Source organism: Sciurus carolinensis, chromosome 17 (assembly GCF_902686445.1).
Source record: "Sciurus carolinensis chromosome 17, mSciCar1.2, whole genome shotgun sequence".
Lineage (NCBI taxonomy): Eukaryota > Metazoa > Chordata > Mammalia > Rodentia > Sciuridae > Sciurus > Sciurus carolinensis.
In genome coordinates, this window is record NC_062229.1 from 3,183,658 (window position 1) to 3,204,234 (window position 20,577).

At 46.0% G+C, this 20,577-nt stretch overlaps 2 protein-coding genes across 4 annotated transcripts in view; one reads left to right on the forward strand and one right to left on the reverse strand.

Moving 5' to 3' along the window:
- Safb2 (scaffold attachment factor B2) overlaps positions 1 to 6,232 on the reverse strand; it is a 33,324-nt gene extending 27,092 nt beyond the window's left edge. Inside the window, exons 1-2 of the mRNA XM_047530750.1 lie at positions 5,943 to 6,232; positions 4,882 to 4,969 (exon numbers count right to left, since the gene is read on the reverse strand). Of these exons, the coding sequence (XP_047386706.1) occupies positions 4,882 to 4,969; positions 5,943 to 6,128 (274 nt within the window). The 5' untranslated portion in view covers positions 6,129 to 6,232. The remainder of the gene's footprint in view (positions 1 to 4,881; positions 4,970 to 5,942) is intronic.
- A 247-nt stretch (positions 6,233 to 6,479) lies between these two features.
- The window catches only part of Safb (scaffold attachment factor B), a 29,354-nt gene continuing 15,256 nt past the window's right edge, over positions 6,480 to 20,577 (forward strand). Inside the window, exons 1-5 of one of the 3 annotated variants that reach the window (XM_047530751.1) lie at positions 6,480 to 6,793; positions 8,410 to 8,494; positions 15,856 to 15,920; positions 16,004 to 16,210; positions 18,561 to 18,623. In XM_047530751.1, the coding sequence (XP_047386707.1) occupies positions 6,605 to 6,793; positions 8,410 to 8,494; positions 15,856 to 15,920; positions 16,004 to 16,210; positions 18,561 to 18,623 (609 nt within the window). In that variant the 5' untranslated portion in view covers positions 6,480 to 6,604. Of the gene's footprint in view, positions 6,794 to 8,409; positions 8,495 to 15,855; positions 15,921 to 16,003; positions 16,211 to 18,560; positions 18,624 to 20,577 lie in introns of those variants that run through there. The other 2 variants (XM_047530752.1, XM_047530753.1) reach the window with 2 other exon arrangements.

Below are 20,577 nucleotides of genomic sequence, written 5' to 3' on the forward strand. Positions count from 1 at the left end.
CAATTATTTTCTGTAGGGCAATAAGGCAAAGCCTGCCCTGAAGTCAAGGGCCATCCTGGGCCTTGTGAAGGTTAAAGAACTTTGTAGTCACGGGAGGCGCTCTCCAGTGGGGCCTGTGCAGAGGGGAAGAAAGCTCAGGACTTGAAAGGACAAGGACAACTCTGGGCTGCATTTGGCTCCAGAATGGCACCACACCTGAAAGGAGTTCAAACACAGACTCGCTCCTTCTAACAAAAGCAGGGACAAACTATCACCCAAAGGAAAGCCAGTCAGGGCACCTTTTCACTCAAATGACACACCGGTGGTTCTCAATGTGTTCGGAGGTGATGTGGCCTGCCCGAGATATTTCTGGTTGTCGCAACTGGGGGACACTAGCAGCGTCTTGTGGGTAGTGCCAGTGCTGTTCAACAGCCTGCCAGGCCCAGGACGCAGCCCACACTGTCCACAGAGCCAAGGTGGAAAAGCCCAACAGGGCCCCACAACCTTAGAAGCGCACTCTCCTAATGCCACAGGAAAAACCCGCAAAACAGACATCACCTATTAAAATCTCCTGCATGTTCGTACACACGCAAGTGTGGCTGTGCGGACGCACCTGGAAAACATGGGTGTGTGCAGCCCAAACCAATGGGTCAGAAACCCAATACCATAAGGTGGGAGGTAAATTTAGTTTCACAGGCATACCTTTTATATGTTTCAGATTATCTACAAGTACTTTTTCTAGTTTTAAAAATAAAAAAGTAGAAGCCCACAGCCCTGGGCGAAGCTCCACCTGCAGGGTCTGCACCCACCCGCCACAGCACAGGTGCTCTCCTCGCAGCTGGGCACTGGGAGCTCTGCAGCCCTGCCAGCAGGCTCACTGGCCTCATCCCCACAAGTGACATGTGAGACTGGCTCAGCTCCCAAGCTGGGAACTAAAACTCAGTTGTCCTGCCTCCCACTACAGGTGAACACAGCCTCTCTTCCTGAAGTACACTGTTTAAACAAGTCTGGCAACTGCTCCTGATTTCTAAGTCCCTAAATAGTTGCCATCGGTGCCCACAAAGGAAGTCAACAGGAGGGACACAAACCAAAAGCTTCCCGGACAGGAGGGGGCAAGAGACCAGTGCTACAGACAGACAGCACCCCAACTCCAAGTGCCTGGCCTCAGCTCACTGAAGGGCAAGAGATGGGAACATGGCAGGCAGGAAACTAATGCTTAATCCGATGCCCATTTTAATTCACAATCTTCATCTTTCAAAACCCACGGACGAGTGTTCAACAATTTTTCCTGTTTAGACAAATAAGGGGAGCAAACTCTTGTTCAATCTGTAGTAAGGATGCTAAGTTTCTAGAAATCAGTCCAACATGATTGCACGACATTCAGAAACAAGTGGCTAAATCCTCTTACTCAGACCCTTTCATGGCTCAAGGATCTTCTTTCAACCTTGAAGCTATCGGGGTCTGGCCCACCATGTAAGGAACTTTGTGCCCAGACCCTCCAGAGAATATCATGCTGACTGAGGCCTCGAGTCTGAGCTCTGTAGGGGAAACTGGGCCTCGGGTTTCTTTTCTCTGGGCTTGTTGGTTTCTATTTAAAAACAAGGGGAAGGGACCAGAAGTGCTTCTAATCCCTCGAGAGCAGAGGCTACCAATGTTTTTCCTATACTAGTTGAAGTAACTATGGTTCAAGCTTTACTGACAAAATGCTAACTCCAAGTACGTTATTTAAAAAAAATTTTTTTTGGTAGTTGTAGATGGACATCATGCCTTTATTTTATTTGTTCTTCTTTTTTTAGTGCGGTGCTAAGGATCAAACCCAGTGCCCCACACGCTCTGGGCAGGCACTGACACAGAGCTACAGCTACAGCCCCTCCAAGTACTTTTGATCTGACCCAAGTGTAAATCCAGCCTTCAGACAAGTGCGTGAAGGACTCACAGGTAGGCTAGCACTAAACCTTCAACTAAGGTTAGCGTCTTCAGTGATGCAAAGATCCCTAATAGAGGCCAGAGACATCTGGACTAATGTGTCCTGAACCTCAGTTTTAAATGAGCACCTACATTATTAAGTTTCAAACTATTATCTTCACAACTCTTCAAAAGCACACTTTCAGATCACAGCAACATCTCAGCGCAAGACCCATCTGCATGCTCCCTGCTCTAGGCCAGTCTCATGGTCTACACCTGTTCAGTGTCCCCAGCTCAAAAGCAGACTCACGTGTTACAGTTAGAATCTGAATGTCCAAACGTGTTGAAGACCTGGTCCCTGAGGGAGTGAGGTCCAAAGAGGCTTTTCAGAAGTGACTGGACCATGGTGCTCTAACCCAACGGTGCAGGAAGGTCTAATGGCTCAGTAATGCAACTGAGCTCCAGGAGGGGGAAACTGCAGGCAGGTGAGGCATGGCTGGAAGAGGCAGTTGCCAGGAGCTGCCCTTGGGCACTCTATCTTGTCTCTGGCCCCTTCCTGGATTCCCTGAGCTGAGCTTTGCTCTGCCATGATATTCTGCCTCACCTCACGTCAAAACAATGGAGCCAGCTGACCCTGGACTAAAACCTTAAGTGAAAATAAACCTTTCCTCCTCTACGTTGTTTGTGTCGAGTATTTTGGTCACAGCAATGAAAAGCTGACTGACACAAGAACAGAAAGATACACTGATGTTTCAAAGTTAAATTTTAATTTAAATTCCTTTTATAACCTAACTAAAAATCTTAACCTTTGAAAACATATGGACAAGTTTTAAACAGATACATTAGGGAGAAGTCCTTCTAGGAAAAACTGCTAAAGAAATGAAGTGAAATTGTTGAAAAACATAACGTATACCATGTATCATGTAAAAACACAATACGAATGATAACTTCACATTCTAAGCAGCTGTCCTCCACTGCCTCAATTTAGTACCCATCTGGATGGAGCATGTACAGCTGTGAGAATTTTATATGGCAGCTTTCAAGAAAAAATGCAGGGGTTGGGGATACGGCTCAGTGGTAGAGCCCTTGTCTAGCATGCAGAGGCCCTAAGTTGCCTCCCCAGCACCACAAATAATAATCCCAGCGGCGCAAGACCCTGTCTATAAGTAAAATACAAAAAGGGCTTGGCATATGGCTCAGTGGTTCAGTGTCCCTAAGTACAATCCCCAGTACACCCCTCAAAAAGAGTAAGCAGAATAAATAACTAAGAAGCCAGGCATGGTGTCACATGCCTAAGTGGCTTGGAGGCTGAGGCAGGAGGTCTGGAAGTTTCAAAGCCACTCTCAGAAACTTAGCAAGGTCCTGCCTCAAAACAAAAAATAAAAAGGGGAGGGGAGGAGATGTGTCTCAGTGGTTAAGGGCCCCTGTGTTCAATCTCTGGTATTCCTGCAAAATTTTTCTAATCCAAAAAAAAAAAAAAAGAAAGAAGAAAACATCAGGTCTGGTTGTGCACACTAATTCCAACAACTCGGGAGGCTAAGGCGAGATGATTACAAGTTCAAGGTCAGCTTCAACAAGTTAGCAAGACCATCTCTCTAAATAAAATGTAAAAAAGAGCTGGAGGGCTGGGGTCGTGGCTCAGTGGTAGAATACTCACCTAGCATGAATAAGGCACTAGGTTTGATCCTCAGCACCACATAAAAAATAAAGGTATCATGTCCATCGACAACAAAATATTAGGAGAGCTGGAGCTGTAGCTCAGTGGTAGAACACCCCTGGGTTCAATCCCAGTACCGCGAAGAAATAACCAAAGTCTCGAACATATTGCCCCTATCACTGTAAACTCTTGATGCAAAGTTAATTAGAAATCAAGGTTCTGACATTTTAAAATTCCAAACTAAGTGCCTCTGAAAATAATTGGTACCAGCCACAAAAAGGGAAGCAATACCGACAATTCCATGGCTGGGTCTTAAAAGCAGCTCAATGAGGGAAGTTGACACGTAAGGCCACGCTGCCTGACTCCACGAAAGCCACGTCCCAGGTGATCTGGAGACCAAGAGGGCTCCTGGTTGCGGGGGCTAGACAGACAGCACAAGAGAGTGACAGCTGATGGGGTCCGTCTGGGTGATGGAAATGTTTCAGATGAAGACAGTGGTAGTGGGTGCATGACCTTGTGATGACAATAAAAACCACTGAACTGGGCATCTTAAAAATTGAAGGGTGGGCTGGGGATATAGCTCAGTTGGTAGAGTGCTGGCCTCGAAAGCACAATCCCCAGCACTGCAGAAAAAAGAAAAAAAATATAAAAATTGAAGGGTTTGCAAATTCTCTCAGTTTTAAAAAACGCATGGCGGTTAAACACAGGCTGGGAAGAGATACCCAAATGATCTATTTTGGACCCTACAGAGCACGGAAGGCCCTACTTGGTCTTCTTGGGCTAGTGTCATTTTCCTTGGTTTAAGGATTATTTGCTGAACAAGGAAGGAAGTCGAGCAAGTGCAGCATTTTGTTGCTCAGGCCAGTGAGAGCAGCTTTAAGACTGTACTGTACTCCAGCTTTTCTCATCCCAACATGGCTGAAATGTTTTTCACGTGTATGTGTGTGTGTGTGCATGTACATACACAGACACAGATGTACCATGAACTGAACCCCAGGCACCTTACCACTGAGCAATACATACAGCCTTTTTTTGAGACAGAGTCTCACTTAGCTGCTTCAGGCCTCTCCGAGTGACAGAGGTTAACCTTGAACTTGCGCTCCGCTCCTGCCTCGGACTCCCAAGTCACTGGGTTTAACGTGTATTTTAACTTTCCTCGGCACTCTGCACCTCTGATGCAGCTACTTAGTGGTCAGTGAAAAATAAGTCTAATTCTTAGAGGGGACACTGATGGCCAGCAAAGTCCTCCTCCAGACCTGAAGGCCAGGAAGTGTGCAAAAGTCACTCCTGTGCATTCTCAGACACTTGGGATCCGGGCAGCAACAAGGGCAGGTAGGTACCTTTAACACATCTCTTTGTAGTCCTCCTGCTCGAGATTTCTAATTCAATGCCAACTTCATCAGGATCTTGCCCTTCTTCCTTAACCGCCTATTAGGAAGAGATGATGAATTTTTACAAGGTTATTAGGAGCTGGGTAGCAGCACATGCTGTTCTTTTCAAGTGGCCACTTCCCAGTAAACAAAAGAAAACCGCCCTTGCAAAGAGCAACTCCACTTGTGTTATCTGGGCTGCAAATCTAAAAGGCACAGGATGAACCCACAACGTTTGGGTTTTCCCTGGGCTCCAGAATGAGGGTGGACAACCAGTTCCACACGGGTCACTCGTCTCAGCGCCTAACCTTGTGCTTTAAAGTTATACACCAGGGGACAAACAGTGAGAGGGAGACTGCACTTGGCCCGGCCAGGATTCAACAGACCATCTTTGACTTCTGGGAGGAAGTCACGGCCTGCAAAGAGAGTGGGGGGTGGCTTCGTTCAACTGGGGCTGCCCCCTCCAGATACAGCGCCCACAGGCCTCTACACTCAAGGGTTTGTAGACGTAGGGAAAGACAACCCTCTCCTCCATGTTTGGGTAAAGCACTAAGGGCGTGAACACAGGACGATGAACAGAGCTGGCAGGGAGGTGAGCAGCACCTCACTGCGTGTGACCACGCAGGTGACAACTCGGACAGACCGAGATGACTGCAAGGCGCCAGCCAGGGGGAGACCTGGGCGCCAGAGTGGAGGGCACGTGAGTGCAAAGGCCCTGGGGCAGGAACAAGCCCCGCCCCTCCCGTACGGGCAGCTCCTCAGACACCCATTCGCCGGAGGAGACCGAGGCGCGGCCGGGAGAGGCGGGCGCCGCCAAGGTCACAGCGCCCCGTCTCGACCCGAGCCCCGCGAGAGGGCCGCTCCGGGGCGCAGGGGGCGAGGAGCCGGGAGGCGAAGCACAGAGAGGGGCGCAAGCGGGCCAAGGTCACACAGCCGGGCGGGCCGCGCGCCCGGAGCCGCGGCCGCGGTGACAGCCCGCGCGGGGGCGTGCCCGAGCTGCCAGCGCCGCCCCCGGGCCCCGGCCGCCTCACCTTCTTGAGCCGCTCCATCAGGACGCTCTTGTTGCCGCCCGTGTCCAGGTTCCGCTTCTTCAGCTCCGCCCGCAGGTCGATCACCCGTAGCTCGCTGAGTCGCCGAGTCCCGGCCTCTGAGGCGCCCGGGCCGAGAGCGGCCGCGCCAGAGCCCACGTCGCCCGACCCCGCCAGGGCCTCCGCCATCCCCGCTTTGCGGTCCCGGCCACCGACTGGGCGCCACACCGCCGGCGGCTGTAGCGGCTCTGAGCACAAAATGGCGCCGCCTAAGAGGAAAACGCACTCGCTTCCTCCCGCCCCGCTTTGCGGCCGCGCACGCGCGCCGCCCCCACTAGCGGTCACCGCGGCAGCCGCGCGAGCGCGTCCAGCCACCCGACTTCCCCCCGCCGCAACGCGCATGCGCCAACTCTGCAGCACGCATGCGTCATGGCGGGAGGCCGGCGAGGCACGAAACGCTTGCGCACCTCTCTCCAAAGTTCTTAGCACGCATGTGCAGATGCGACTGGGATCGGCTGCCTCGCGCCGGGAGCGCCTGCGCAGAAGCGAGGCGCGTCGGGGCGGCTGGAGCGGTTCCCTTGCAGGCGGCGCCATTTTGTGCTAGAAGCCGAGATAAAACCGGCCCGGTTCTGTGTGAGGTGGGCGTCGGAGCCAGGGTCCCTGGAATGGCGGAGACTCTGTCGGGTTTAGGAGAGTCGGGTGCGGCGGGTGCGGCGGCTCTGAGCTCCGCCTCGTCCGAGACCGGGACGCGGCGCCTCAGCGACCTGCGGGTGATCGACCTGCGGGCGGAGCTGAGGAAACGGAATCTGGATTCGAGCGGCAACAAGAGCGTTTTGATGGAGCGGCTGAAAAAGGTGAGGCGGGCGCGGGCGGGCCGCGGGCGCCGGGGCGGGCGGGCCGGAGGCGCGGCGGGCGCGGGCCGCCAAGGTCACGGCGCGGGGCCCCGGCGCCGGCCGCGAGGAGCCGGGGCGGGGGCGCTCGGGACGCGGCCTCGAGCCGCGCGGGGAAGGCCGGCCCCGCCGCGCCGCGCGCCCTTCCGGGAGCTCTCTGTCTCCCCGTGCGGCCCTCCGCGGCCGCGGCCCCGCGCCCGCCCGCGCCCGGGCCTCGCGGCGTCGCCCAGCCCGGACAGGGGCGGTGCTCGTGCGGCGGCGGCGGCCGGGCCGGCGGGGCGCCCTGCAGGCCTGACGTCTGCGCTGCCGGGCCGGCCGGCCCGAGCCTCCCTGTGGTCCCGCCGGGCACCCGGCGGCGTCCTGGCCCGGGCTGGCTCTGCGGAAAGGGCAGCTGAGCGCAGGCCCGGCGGAACCCGTCCCGGCCGCCCCGCGAACGGGGCGCGGAGCCCGTGGCTGGCCCGAGGCGAGGCGGGGCTCTCCGGGCGTTCGGGTCCATTGTGGCTCCCGGTTCCGGAGACTTGGCCGTCGCTGCAGATGAGGCGTGGCCGCCCCGCGCTCCGGCCTCCGAGAGCCTCCGAGGCTTCTGGAACCGTCTGCAGCGAAGCCCAGCGCCCGGCGTGGGTGCGGACACGGCTCGGGGGGCTGCGTGCTCGGGCCCCGGCGCTGAGCCCCGTAGACAAAGACCGGAGCCCCGCGACCGAGCAGCGCGGGGAGCGGAGGGCGGCAGCAGAGCCGCCGAAGCCGGCGTTCCGGGAGGCGCGCCCTCGCCGCCTGCCCTGGTTCGGAGGTGCCTGACTTGGGTGCCAGGCACTGTGGCGAGCGGGGGTCTCCCAAGTGAATGGCGGATTCTGGGGGCGAGATGGAACCTGCCAGGAAGCCCTTAATGATTCATGATTCTGTGAGGCAGGGCCACCTACTGATGGAGGGTGAGCTCTCCGGGCGGCCGTGGGTGTTGGTGACTGCGTGTGGACGGACAGCCTGCCTGGTGTTGGTGGTCCCATGTCCAGCACAGTGAGCGGTAGTGTTTACCCACACAGTGCAGAGGACGGGCGAGGCAGGTCCCTCGAGGGCCAAGTGGCACTTTGCTGGGTCAAGTCCAAGGAAATTAGAATGTGCCTTTTCCTTTTTGAGTCTTTTTTTGGGCCCATGAACAGGATGAACCAGGTGAACTTGAGATGAGTTTGTTTTGTAAGGACTAGAGTTCTTGCAACAGCCTGAGGAAAAGGCCAAAGTCAGTGATTAAGTAAATTTACTTCAAACCCTTGTAAAGTCAGTCTGTTTCCAGAGCCCTGCTCCCAGAGAATAAATACCAGGTATGACGGATGCCCACTGGGTAGGGGCACTTTTGGATCTGTGTTAGCTTTGTTCTAGAGACAGAGCTCCTGTTTCTCCTGAAGGCTCTGAAAGTCTGGGCTGCCTTTTTTTTTTTTTTTTTTTTGGAGTCACTCTCACTTGGTTGCCCTGGCCAGCCCTGAACTCCTAGGCTCAAATGATCTTCCTTCCTCAGTTTCCTGAGTGGTTGGAATGATAGGTACACTGGCCAACACTTTTTGGTCAGCTTTTCTTTTACTTCCCTTTAGGCAATTGAAGATGAAGGTGGTAATCCTGACGAAATTGAAATTACCTCTGAGGGAAGCAAGAAAACATCAAAAAGATCCAGCAAAGGTATCAAGCACTTCTACACATGTGTATGATTCTCACTTACTTGGCCATGGTTTTGGACCTGTGATAATCAAGAGAGCCTTTGGGGAAGCTTTGCCTTGTTCAAGTTCAATTTTCCATGGTACCTGGGAAATCCAGCAGGGGGTGGAAGGGGAAGTTGCCTCTATTTATCTTGTTCTTAGGTTTGTCAGCAGCACTTGCTTAACCAGCCCCCTACCTTTTTATTTTTGGTACTGCATGTTGAACCCAGGAAACTTTACTACTGAAATACATCCCTAGCCCTTATTTAATTTTGAGATAGGTTTTTGCTAGGTTACTTAAGGCCTTACTAAATTCCTGTGGTGCTGAGGTTACCCTCAAACTTGAGATCTTCCTGCCTCAGCCTCCCAAGGTGCTGGGATTACAGGTGTGCCCTGCTGAGTGGCCAGTGCTTTAAATAGAGTATTTAGGCTTTTTGAGTCTCCTGTTGCTCTAAGTTGCTAGAATGTAATATTTTTTTAGATATCCCCTGACCAGTAAAGAATTATCACATTTCTTTCAAAAACTGCCTGTAGAATGAAAGCCAAGTTCATATAGCAGTAGCCTTCATTGTCTGACCCACTTCCTCCCTCCCTTTTATTCACACTCTTGGCCCTCTGTGCCTTAGTTTTCATGCCTCACCCACGTCTCTTGCCCATCTGTGTTCAAGACCTAGTTCCTCCAGAGACAGCATCTTGTCCTCTTAGTAGCTACTCACCTCAGGTCCTCTGCACTCCCTTCGCCTAATTCCCTTGAACCTTGATTAAGAGTTTGTTACCTTGCTTTGTGTTGTGACTAGATTTTTTTAGGGTGGGACAATTTTGTCTTCCTTGTCTTTTCCCTTGGTAATTCATCTTAATATTTTGAAAGAATCATCTGAAGCTGAGCATTTTGGGCTATTCTGAAAGTTCTCTTGGTAATTGAGGACTGTGCTGTTCAGACCTCAAAACTAAATACTGCTGGGTACCTGACCTGTGGTGAGGAATGGGGTTTGAAGTGTTGAAGACGTAGGCCAATGGTGGCTAGACCTTTTGGGATAGGCCCTGGGAGAGCAGCCCCAGTGACCTCTGAAATGAAGTCATTGAGTGCTTTTTGCATTTTTGGCTTTTCCCAAGTAAATGTGCAGAGGGAAAAACTCCAGAGTCAACAGAAAGACCTAGTGGGGAAAGAGAGCTTGTAGGTCTCCTTTTGCTTTCCTTTCCTTTTCGTAAAAATAAGAAATGTTTTTGCTAAAGTTTTTATAAAATACATGCCTTAAAGTAAAAATTATAAGTGCTTTCTTCCAAGTCAGGTAGCAACTCACTGGTAAAAGTTGGGGCATATTGTTCAGATATTCTCTTGTGTATTCAATTGTTTAAAAGTAGACGTACAGGTAGGCTTACACATGTATGTATTTATTTCTCTTTTAAAAAAAAATTGGGACTTGTATTCAAAACCTCCTGTAATTTGCTTTTTTCACTCAGTATGTTAAGGGTGTTTTTCCACAGTATAACAAAAGAAATAATCAACCCTTGTTTGTTTATAACACCCTACAGTAATTCACCATATTGATGTGTTATGATGTTTTCTTCATTGTTGTGACAAACCAGAAATTCCTCTTTGAAGTAAAGATAATTTTTTTGTTTTCTTTCTTGAGATGAGGTCTGCTTATGTTCCCCAGGCTGGTCTTGAACCCCAGGGCTGAAGGGATCCTCTTGACTCAGCCTCCTGAATAGCTGGAACTTCAGGCACACACCACTGTACCTGGAAAAGGGATATATTTTTTGATAACTAAAAGAAGAAACTTGAGGTCAAAGGGTATGGCATTTTATTTTGAAATAGCTATTAACAAATAGCTCTCCAACAGGCTGTACTAGTTAATGTTCCTACAAACACTAGATGAGCGTACCCATTTCTTTCAATTATAACCCAACACTGAATATTGATCTTTTTAAAAGTTACTTTTTATACCAGGTGCAGTGGTTCAGGCCTATAATCCTAACCTTCCAAGCCAGGAGGGTCACAAGTTCAAAGCCAGCCTCAGCAACTTAGCAACTCTGTAAATAAAACATAAAAAAAGGGCTGAGATGTGGCTCAGTACTTGAGCGCCCCTGGGTTCAATTCCTTCCAAAAAAGAAACCAAAAAAAAGTTAACCTGTTATTAGAAGAAAAGTGTCTATATTCATCTGCTTCTTTCTGCAGGTAAAATTTTAATTTGCATTTCTTCACAGATTTGACAACTTCTGATAATTGACCATTTGTAATTTCTGAATTACCTTTTCATGTCCTTTGCCAGTTTTTTCAGCTAGGATTTTTGTCTTCTGAGTACTAAGGATTCTATAGAAAATTATTTTTTCCATAATCTGTCATTTGACTTGTTTGTGGTGTTTTGGTCATTAAAATATTAATCTTTTATGTGGACAGTGTTATCAACCTGTGCTTATATGACTTCATTGTGGTTCAAAAGGTTCTACTTGGCTTTAGAATTACATTCTTAAAGTTAACTTATTGTAGAGTTATGTTTATGGCATTTTTCTTTTGGGTATTTGATTTATTTAGAATTTATTTTTGCCTGTGGTATGAGGTGGTAAGTAGGAATCAAAATATGAAGCATTTCTGGCATCAGAAAGATTGCTCCTTCCCAGTCACCCACTCCACCCACCCCAGCAGTAACAGAGCATTTATCCGCGAGCATTTTCACCCCACAGTAGTTTTGCCTGTTTTAGGATTTCATGTAAAATGGAACTCTGCAGTACCCTTGTTTTGGTTTTATTCTGGAGCTCTGCAGTACATTTTGACATTTGACAGGGCAGGTCTATAAATTTTACTAAATTATTTTAAAGATACCATTAGGTTTTCATACAGATTTGAACTGAACATATGGTAGTAAACTGTTTAATGAATGAACTCAGAATGGTTTGAAATTCTAGGAAATAATTTCAACTAATCTCAGCACTCCTTCCAAATAGTTTTACACCATAATATATTTAGCAGAATTTTAACTATCTATAAATTTCTTACAGTGGAATTATCACAAAATACAAATTAATGTTTTGTGGTGGTTGAGAATATGTAAAGTTAACTTGTTGCTATTTAAGTATTTCCTAATCCTGTGTTCTGCTAGATTGTTTTTTGTTTGGGTTTGCTTTGACATTTTCCTACTCAAAGAAAAGTTGCAAGAATAGTAAAAGGAATTCCCAGGGATCATTCACCCAGTTTCCCTGAAGGGGTGTGTGCATTTTACTATATTTGATTCATATTTATCCCTCCCCTTCCAGCTGTGTGATTGCATGGCAAAGCATGTGCCCCTTTGCCCTACATACTACAGGATTTCCTTAAAAAAAAAAAAAAAAAAAAATGTTACATAACCATAGTCCTTAAAATGAAGATGGTCCATTGTGCTGGGGTGTACCTCAGCAATAAAGCATTTGCCTAGGCATCCAGGATCCCCATATGTGTGAAATACATGCACATACAACATTTTTAAAAAAATATTTTTCTGTCATCAATGGATCTTTTATTTATTTATATGTGGTGCTAAGTATAGAACCCAGGGCCGCACACTTACCAGGTAAGCACTATACCACTGAACCACAACTCTAGCCCCAGCATTTTTAAATAGTAAACAGAAACATTCAAGAGATGTGACATAAATTATTTGAGAAAGATTTCCTAGATTAGATGATTTCGTGTCAAAAAGTTGTCAGTTCCCCCCAGAGTAACCTTAAAAGTAACTGATTTGTCCTAAAATTAATGTAAAAAGAAAATATACCAGAATAACTGAAACTCTGGTACAGGGGAACAGTGAGAGAAGGGAGCTTGCTTTAATTTTAATGATAGGATTTGTTAAACAGTGGGTGGAAAATTTGAAGAATTGTAGTAAATGATGCTGAAATAATTGGCTGACTGATAGATGGGGAAATTACTCCTCATATCTTTCCATGCAAAATATGAATTCTAACTAGGGTAATACTTTAAATATAATATTATGGAAGTTCCAAAGTGAGACTGAAACTGAGGGGAAAATAAGTTTTAAGTCTTTATTAACAAAGGAAACAACTAATAATATATAAAAGACCGGCAAAACATAATGAGGAATATATGAAAGTGTGTTGTCTGTGTGTTGTGTATTTCTAAAATCAGTAAGAAAGATAAACCTGGTTTACAAAAAGCTAAGACTGTACAGGCAGTTCACAGAAAACATATTGGTGGCACATGCCTGTCATTCCAGCTACTCGAGAGGCTGAGACAGGAGGATGATAAGTTTGAGGCCAGCCTTGGCAACTTAGCAAGACTTGATCTCATTTAAAAAATACAAATAAGGACTGGAGGTGTGACTTAGTGGTAGAATGCTCCTGGGTTCAATTCCCAATACCACACAAAAAAAGAAAAGTCAAACATAACCCATGTACAAAGATAGATACCCTTGCATCTTTAATAGCATTGGAGTAAGGATGGAACTTAGTAGTAGAACACTTGCTGACATGTGTAAGGCCCTTTGTAATAATCTGTTTATCTAGTAAAAGTTCAAATCCTATTTTGCCAAAAAAGAAAAAAAATGAGAATGGGGTTCTCAGACAATCAAAGCCATGTGCAAAGAATCTATTGAATTCTAGTATGTAGTAGTACTGTGATCCCTGTGTTTCTAAATAAGAGAATCCTGAAACGTGAGTGGAATCAAAATAAAAATCAGGCAATATATATTTACGTGTTATAAGGTTTTTTTTTGTTTTTTTTTTGTTTTTTTTTTTAATGGGAGTGGGGATAGAACCCAGGGATTTGCACTTAGCAGGCAGACCCCCTACCACTGAGCTACTCCCCCAGCACCATGATTTTTTAAAATAGACTTTTTCTTAGGGGGGGAAGGGAAGGAGATTTCATCAAAATAGAGGAAAGATAATAGAATAGTTGCAGGGAATGGGGGGGTAGGGAGGGATAGGATAAGGGAATAACAGTGGAATGAATCGGACCAAATATTGGTATATACATCCAGTATATCCATAAGACATTAATAATTTTTTTTAAACTATACATTGTAGAAAGATAAGGGAGAAGGGAGGACTGCTGGGGTCTGAATTTAAGCAAATTACATTCTGTGCTTTTGTGATTTTGTCAAAAGGTATCTTGGTGTTATGTATAACTAAAACAAATTTTTTAAAAATAAAACTTGTTTCTTCAGGGTAAGAATTTCCTTATAGCCAGGTATGGGCACATCCCTGTAATCCCAGAGGCTTGAGAAGCTGAGGCAGGGGAATCATGAATTCAAAGCCAGCCTCAGCAACTTAGCAAGGCACTAAGCAACTCAGTGAGACCCTGTCTATAAATAAAAATACAAAAAAGGACTGGGGATGTGGCTCAGTGGTTAACTCAGTGGCCCCTGAGTTCAATATCTGGTACCAAAAAAAAAAAAGAAGAAGAAGAATTTCCTTACAGGGCTGGGGTATGGCTGTGGTAGATTACTTGCCTGGCATGTGCAGGGCCCTCGGTTTGATCTTCAGCCAAACAGAAAACGTGAAAATTTTGAGGTTTGGGATTTTTATCTTGTGGGGATCCCCCCACACCTTTTTGGTACTGGGGATTGAACCCAGAGGGGGTTTACCACCAAGCTATGTCCCAGCCCTTTTTATTTTTTCATCTTGAGATAGGGTCTCACTAAACTGCTTTGGGCCCCACTAAGTTGCTGAGGCTGCTCTTGAACTTGGAATCCTGTCTCAGCCTCCCAAGTTGCTGGGAATATGCATGCACCACTGCACTCGGCTCTTTTATGTTTTATATAGTTAACAAAATTTAGTTGTTAAAATAAACAATATGTAGTTCCCTTATAATTCTTTGAAACAACATTTAAATTATAGTAAATTTACGTAGTAAGTTATTTTTTCGGGCAAGAAGAAATTGATCTTATAGTTGGGAAAAGTGCCTTTCAGGAAGTGACTTACTTGCGAGAGTTTGTGTGGCCAGTTTCCTTCCTACATGAGTCATGAAGCTGAGCACCAAACTTCATCTCCATGTGAGTTTATTCTTCATATTGAAAGTAGTCAGTTTTAACTTGGTGAACCTACTCTGGACAACAAAAATTTCATTTTTGCCCATTCATTTATTTTTGATTTTTCCATTTTTGCTCCAGTTTTATTCCAGTATCCTCATTTACATGTTTGTATTTTTATTCATTTTATCCTTTGTTTAAAAAGTGAATGCAAAGGGCCATATAAATGCTGTTGAAAGTACAGTATGCCTGCCCACTGTCAACTGGTGGCTCCAGAGCAGTCTGTGAATGAATGTTACAATAATCAGAGAGCCAGGCACCCCAGTGGCGCACACCTGTAATTGCAAGTAGGAAGCCTGCCTTAGCAACTTAGCAAGAAGACCCTGTCTCAAAAAAATCAAAAAGGTCTAGGGGTGTGGTTCAGTGGTAGAGCACCCCTGAGTTCAACGCCAGTAACTCCAAAAGGGTCGAGGTGCTCAGGGTACTGCTCAAGCACTTGCCTACCATATATGAGCTTCAGTTCCTGGCACTGCAAAATAATTCAAGTTAGGGCATATGGGGAAGGGATGCAAATGAGAAATATAAAAAATAAATAAATTCAGGGCTGAGGTTTTAGCTTTGTGGTAAAGCGTTTGCCTAGCATATGTGAGGCCCTGGGTTCGATTCTCAGTACCACATATAAATAAGTAAAAGAACAGTTTATTGACAACTAAAAAAATTTTTTTTAATAAAAATTCAGAGCCAGGTGTGCACTGTACCTATAATACCAGCAACTTGGAAGACTGAAGCAGAAGGATCAGAAGTTCAGAGCCAGCCTCAGAAACTTAGTGAAGCTCTAAGCAACTTAGTAAGATGCTGTCTCTGAATAAAATGTCAAAAGGGCTGGGAATGTGGCTCAGTGGTTGAATTCCCCTGGGTTCAGTCCCCAGTACCAAAATGTACATATATATATATATGAATTCAGTTACAAACATTCTTTTCTAGCCTAGCACAAAAGATTGGCACTTTAACTTTTAAACCCCAGCTGTGGGGGACTATAGGTCAGTAGGCCATAAGAGCAGAGCTAACCTAGGTGCTGGTGCTCTTCCCACAAATAGCCACTTAGGACAGGTCTGCTCTACCTTGGACTTAGTGAGAACCCGTTTCAAGCACCTCCTGCTCACAGCCAGCTAAAACAGAGCCTCTGCTCTTAATTCGAAGATAGCACAAGGCCTGCCTTTCTCAGTAGCCTTGCAGGGCCTGTGAGTTGCAGATTTTCTAAACCAGGAGGTAACATGGTTTTGGAAACATCCACTTCCATGGTGCTCAGGGGCTTGTACACATAAAGGTTAATGCTTCTGGAAAATGCAACTTATTGATCTGCTGTAAATGGTTCTCTCATTAGGTCGTAAACCAGAAGAGGAGGGTGTGGAAGATAATGGGCTTGAGGAGAATTCTGGGGACGGACAGGTATGTGCAGTGTTATGAGCAGATATTCTTGGTAGGTGGACCAGAGGCGATCATGTAATGGTTTATATTTTGTTCTGTCACAGGAGGATGTGGAAACCAGTTTGGAGAACTTGCAGGACATTGACATGATGGATATCAGTGTGTTAGATGAAGCAGAAATTGATAATGGAAGCGTTGCAGATTGTGTGGAGGAGGAAGATGCTGACAACCTCCCAGAGTCCCTTTCTGACAGTAGAGAGCTAGTTGAGGGAGAAATGAAAGAACTTCCGGAGCAGCTTCAAGAACATGCTGTAGGTAACTCGGCAGTGTCCCTGAAATGTACCCTGAATGTGTCATCCATAGATACATGGTAGATGATAAAAGTTAGAGTTGGAATGAAGTTCTCATAATGCCAGCTCAGTAGGATAATGGTTAAGATAACACGTTGCTTCTTTGGAAAGTGGTATCTCATCAAGTACCTGAGTACACTCTGTCAATTCACGTAACACAGCATGAAATATTGAGGAATACTGTTCAGATCTTTCCTATTATACGAAGTTGCTCTGTAGCGTTAGGACTTGGATGCTTTGAAAATACTGAAAATGTTGGAAGTCTAACATTCACTCTTTAATACTAACCTTGACATTTTTTTAAACCTTAGCTTTTGTCATTTTAGAAACTCAGCTAACTCTAGTAAGACTTTAATGGGTGGTGTTCATTGAGCCCTCCCTGCCAGGCAGTGGGCATCGTGTCTGGTAATCCTTTCAGACATGCAGATACTATTGTCCCTGCTTTTCAGTTGAGGAAATCGGGGAGTAAAGAAGTGAGGGGTATCTCCAGTGTCCATGTACTTAACTCATGCATCACCTTTTGTTAGTGCCCTCACATCTTTGTTAATTGGGAGGTGTCAGTCTGTGGACTGCTGGCCTATGGCAAGTGTACCCTGTTCCGTGCCTGTCATTGCACTTCATCACGTCCTCCTGGAAGCAGGTTTCTGTTTCTTTAGAGGTAGCATGTTATTATTGAGTAGGGGATTTGATTTTGAGAAGTGGTTCCCTTTTTTTTTTTTTTTTTTTTTTTTTTTTTGTGAAAAGGCATAGCAGTAACACTTGCATAATGGTGAGCAGTAGATACCATTTCTAATTGACTATTTTAAGGTTGTTTTCTTCCCCTTCTAGTTAGAAAATAACGGAACATTCTATAGCAGTAGCTTGGAAGCATCCTAAATTTATGTCATTAATGGCTAAATAATTTTGATTTAATGGAAACAATATAATTTCAGTTGAGAGCATTTACTCTGAATCTGAATGTCTTCTCATTGCTGTGTGACCTTGGGCAAATTACTTAACTCTCTGGGCCTTCACTGCAAAAATAATAATAATAAAAAAATTGGTAGGATTAAATGGATGAATGTTTATCACAAAGATAGAACAGAAATCAGACTGTCCTTCCATTAGTTTTTACAAATAAAGTTTGATTAGAACATAGCCACATCTGTTGTTGCTGTTGTCAGTGGCTGTGCTCATATCGCACACATAAGTAAACATTAGCAGTCGTGTCAGAGCCCATCAGTCCTACAAAGCCTAAAACCCTTGCTGTGTGGTCCTAATAGAAGTTTGCTGACCCTTGACCTAGTGCACAGCAGGCATATAGAATTGGGAAATGCTCTCCAACAGTAATGCGGTAATTGCTGTTGTGTAACTATCAAAGTGAACTAAGCAGGTCTGTGTGAACTGAGACAACCTCCAGAAGGGAAGTGAGCATCGGCACGGAATACTGTGCTGCCTCTCTTGCAAGTGGGGAAGAGGGTGGCCTTTGGTGCACAAGCACACACTGCCGTCACTGTGTGTGTCCTGCGTGTTGAGAAGCAGTGAACTGATGGAGGGAAGAAATGGACCCCAGATAGTTTTTGGTGTACAGGCTGTTGTAGACCATTTGACATTTTTTGATCACAGGAGAGCGTCTTTCCCAAAGGTGATGTTGAGATATGCTTGTATTTCAAAAATATCCCTCTTAAAATGGACCAGCTTTCAGAGCTTTGGCAGATAACCAAAATTATCTTGGGTCCCCTTACTGGGGGTGGGGAATCCCTTGCCTTATTGGGTAGAGCCCTCATCTAGAATAGAAACTCGGAGCTTCTAGTTGTTCTTCCCCTGCAGGTGGGGTGCAGTTGGATCCACCTGGGTCTTATCTACTTTGCACTCCTGTCCCACGTGCAGCTTGGGAAACCACTGCCAGGAGGCAGGGTAGTCAGTTGCTGTTCCATTCCAGGCAGGGGCCGCAGTTATGCCTTCAGAAGACTCCTTAACCACATCCTGATTCTAGCCACTGTTACTGGAAGAGCAAACCAAAACTTACTAGAGCGTGTTTTACCCAGTTTTGATCTCTTCTGCTTAGACTGGGGTATTTTCTTTGAGGCTTACATCTCAAAACCCACACTCATACTGTTTTAGTGGTTTTCCTAGTCTGTTTGGACATGGACATTTACATGCAGCATTTCTTTCTTCCTAACCAGAATTCTGTGATGCTATTTTAATTTATACAATTTTTATGATTTCTGTCATAAATGATCTTCATGGCTGTTACTTTTCATTGAACAGATACACTATTACATTACATCGTTGTTAATGTAATAAATTGTATTCTTCGTTTGCTTCACAGGTAGATGACAAAGAAACCATAAACAATTTAGATTCGTCATCATCTGACTTCACTATATTACAGGTAAATTGTTACATGTCTCCACTTTAGAGTGAAAGATTAGGCCACAGTTTCTGGAAACCATCTGAAACATTGCATGGCAGTCCCATCTAACAGTCATAGCAAGGTTTGTTTCCTTTGTCAGGGTCTTCAGCCCTGGCTTTGCTTTCTGTTTTCCCCAACGTACAATGTGCCTGGCGCCAAGGATTTACTTCTTCCCCAAATTGACTGTTCTCCTTGAAGCACCCTGGCTTAGCAGCAGCTGATTGAACAGCATATTTTTTGGCATTCTTGTTACAGGTTGAACATCCCTGAAATGTTTGGGACCTGAAGTATTTTGGATTTTAGGTTTTGGAATATTTGCAGATACATAATGAGACATCTTGGGGATGGAATCTTAATTGCAAACACAAAATTCCTGGATCTTTTTTTTTTTTTTTTTTTTTTTTTGCATCTTGCATACATGGCCTGAAGGGCACTCTTATACATTATTTGCAGCATGCCTGCTTTTGAATTGTGACCTACCACAAGTCAGATGTGGAATTTTCCACCTGAAGCATCATTTCACTGCCCCAAGTTTCAGACTTGGAGCATTTTGGATTAGAGATGCTCAGCCTGTAGTTTCATTGCTGGGGTAAGGGCAGCCCAGCTGAGCTCATCCACACATCCCCTGCAGAAAGACAAGTATTAGGCAAGACGATCCCCGGGGAAAATAAGCCGGGCGCAGGTGAGGGTGTGAGGCCTGGGCAGAACACTTGCCATAACTGGGCCTGTCCTTGAGGCCTTTTCTCATAGAAACTGCCCACATTTCTTTTGACAACTGTGTCATCATCTGTGTTTAAGTACTGAATGTTGAACAATCAGAAGAGAATTAATAGGTGTGGCTTTTGTAAATGTGAGTCTTATTTCCTTGAATGTCTTTGCCAGCCTACTACGGTGACTGTCTAGTCTTCATAGAAAGTTAGCATCAGCTTTTGCTGATCCTCCTTTTCCTTAATGTCACCTATGCTGTTTAATTAGAAATCACCTTTCAGATGAGATCTCCACCTGCTTCTGCCAGGCAGGGGCAAGGGAGGTGTTGGAAAGCCAGAACTCCAGCCTCGAGGAGGATGCAGTCCTCGAGGAAATTGAGTGCAGCCAGCTTGCCTTTAGAGCCGATGTCTCTCCAGCTGCGAACTGACAACCATTCCTGACTCAGGAAGGACAGGAGGAGCCGGATCTTCCCATTTTCTCTAGTGTCTTTTTAGGTCAAAGATGAAAAATATACATTCTTGCCCAGAGATATGAATGCTTCTCTCTAAAGAAAGTCAAGAGAGGAATCATTCTGGGAGTGATCATTCATTTCAGTTATAGAGCCTTGATTTGCAGTATGGGGTAGGTTGCATAAGGGAAAAAGCAAATCAGAAATAAATGAAACCAGGAAGAAAGTGGACAGTTTCCTAGAGCATCACCGAATGGTAGGGCAGTTTTCAGTGGAAGGTGCAGACCACTTATAACCACTGTTGAGTGCCCATGAAGCTCCTGTGATGTCAGGTGCAGTGTTGTCACCAGGGATAGACATGACAAACATGCAAACAGTCCTGTGTGTATAGGGCCCAGCTTCCACATAGCTGTGAAGTCCACATAGCACCAGAGTTGGGAAGAGGCCACTCACACAGACCTCATTCATAGCCTGTCTCTCCTTCCCACCTGCTCTCTATCCTTGAACAAATTACTCAGCCCCTCTGTGCCGTGGTCTCCTAATTTTTCAAAGGAATGATGGTGCCAGTAGTTCCAACTCCTAAGGCTGGCTGATGACCAGCACGTGTTCCTGGAACCTCCTCAGCATTGACAGTGTTGACTGGAGCTCCTAGGTAGAGTGCCCTGGGGACGTGGGCCTTTAGTAGGGAGCAGCTAGAGTTTGAGTTATGGAGCCCTAAGGGAAACCTTTGCAGAGGAGGGGCCCCCGAGCCAAGTACTAAGGCAGGGAGGTTGCCTG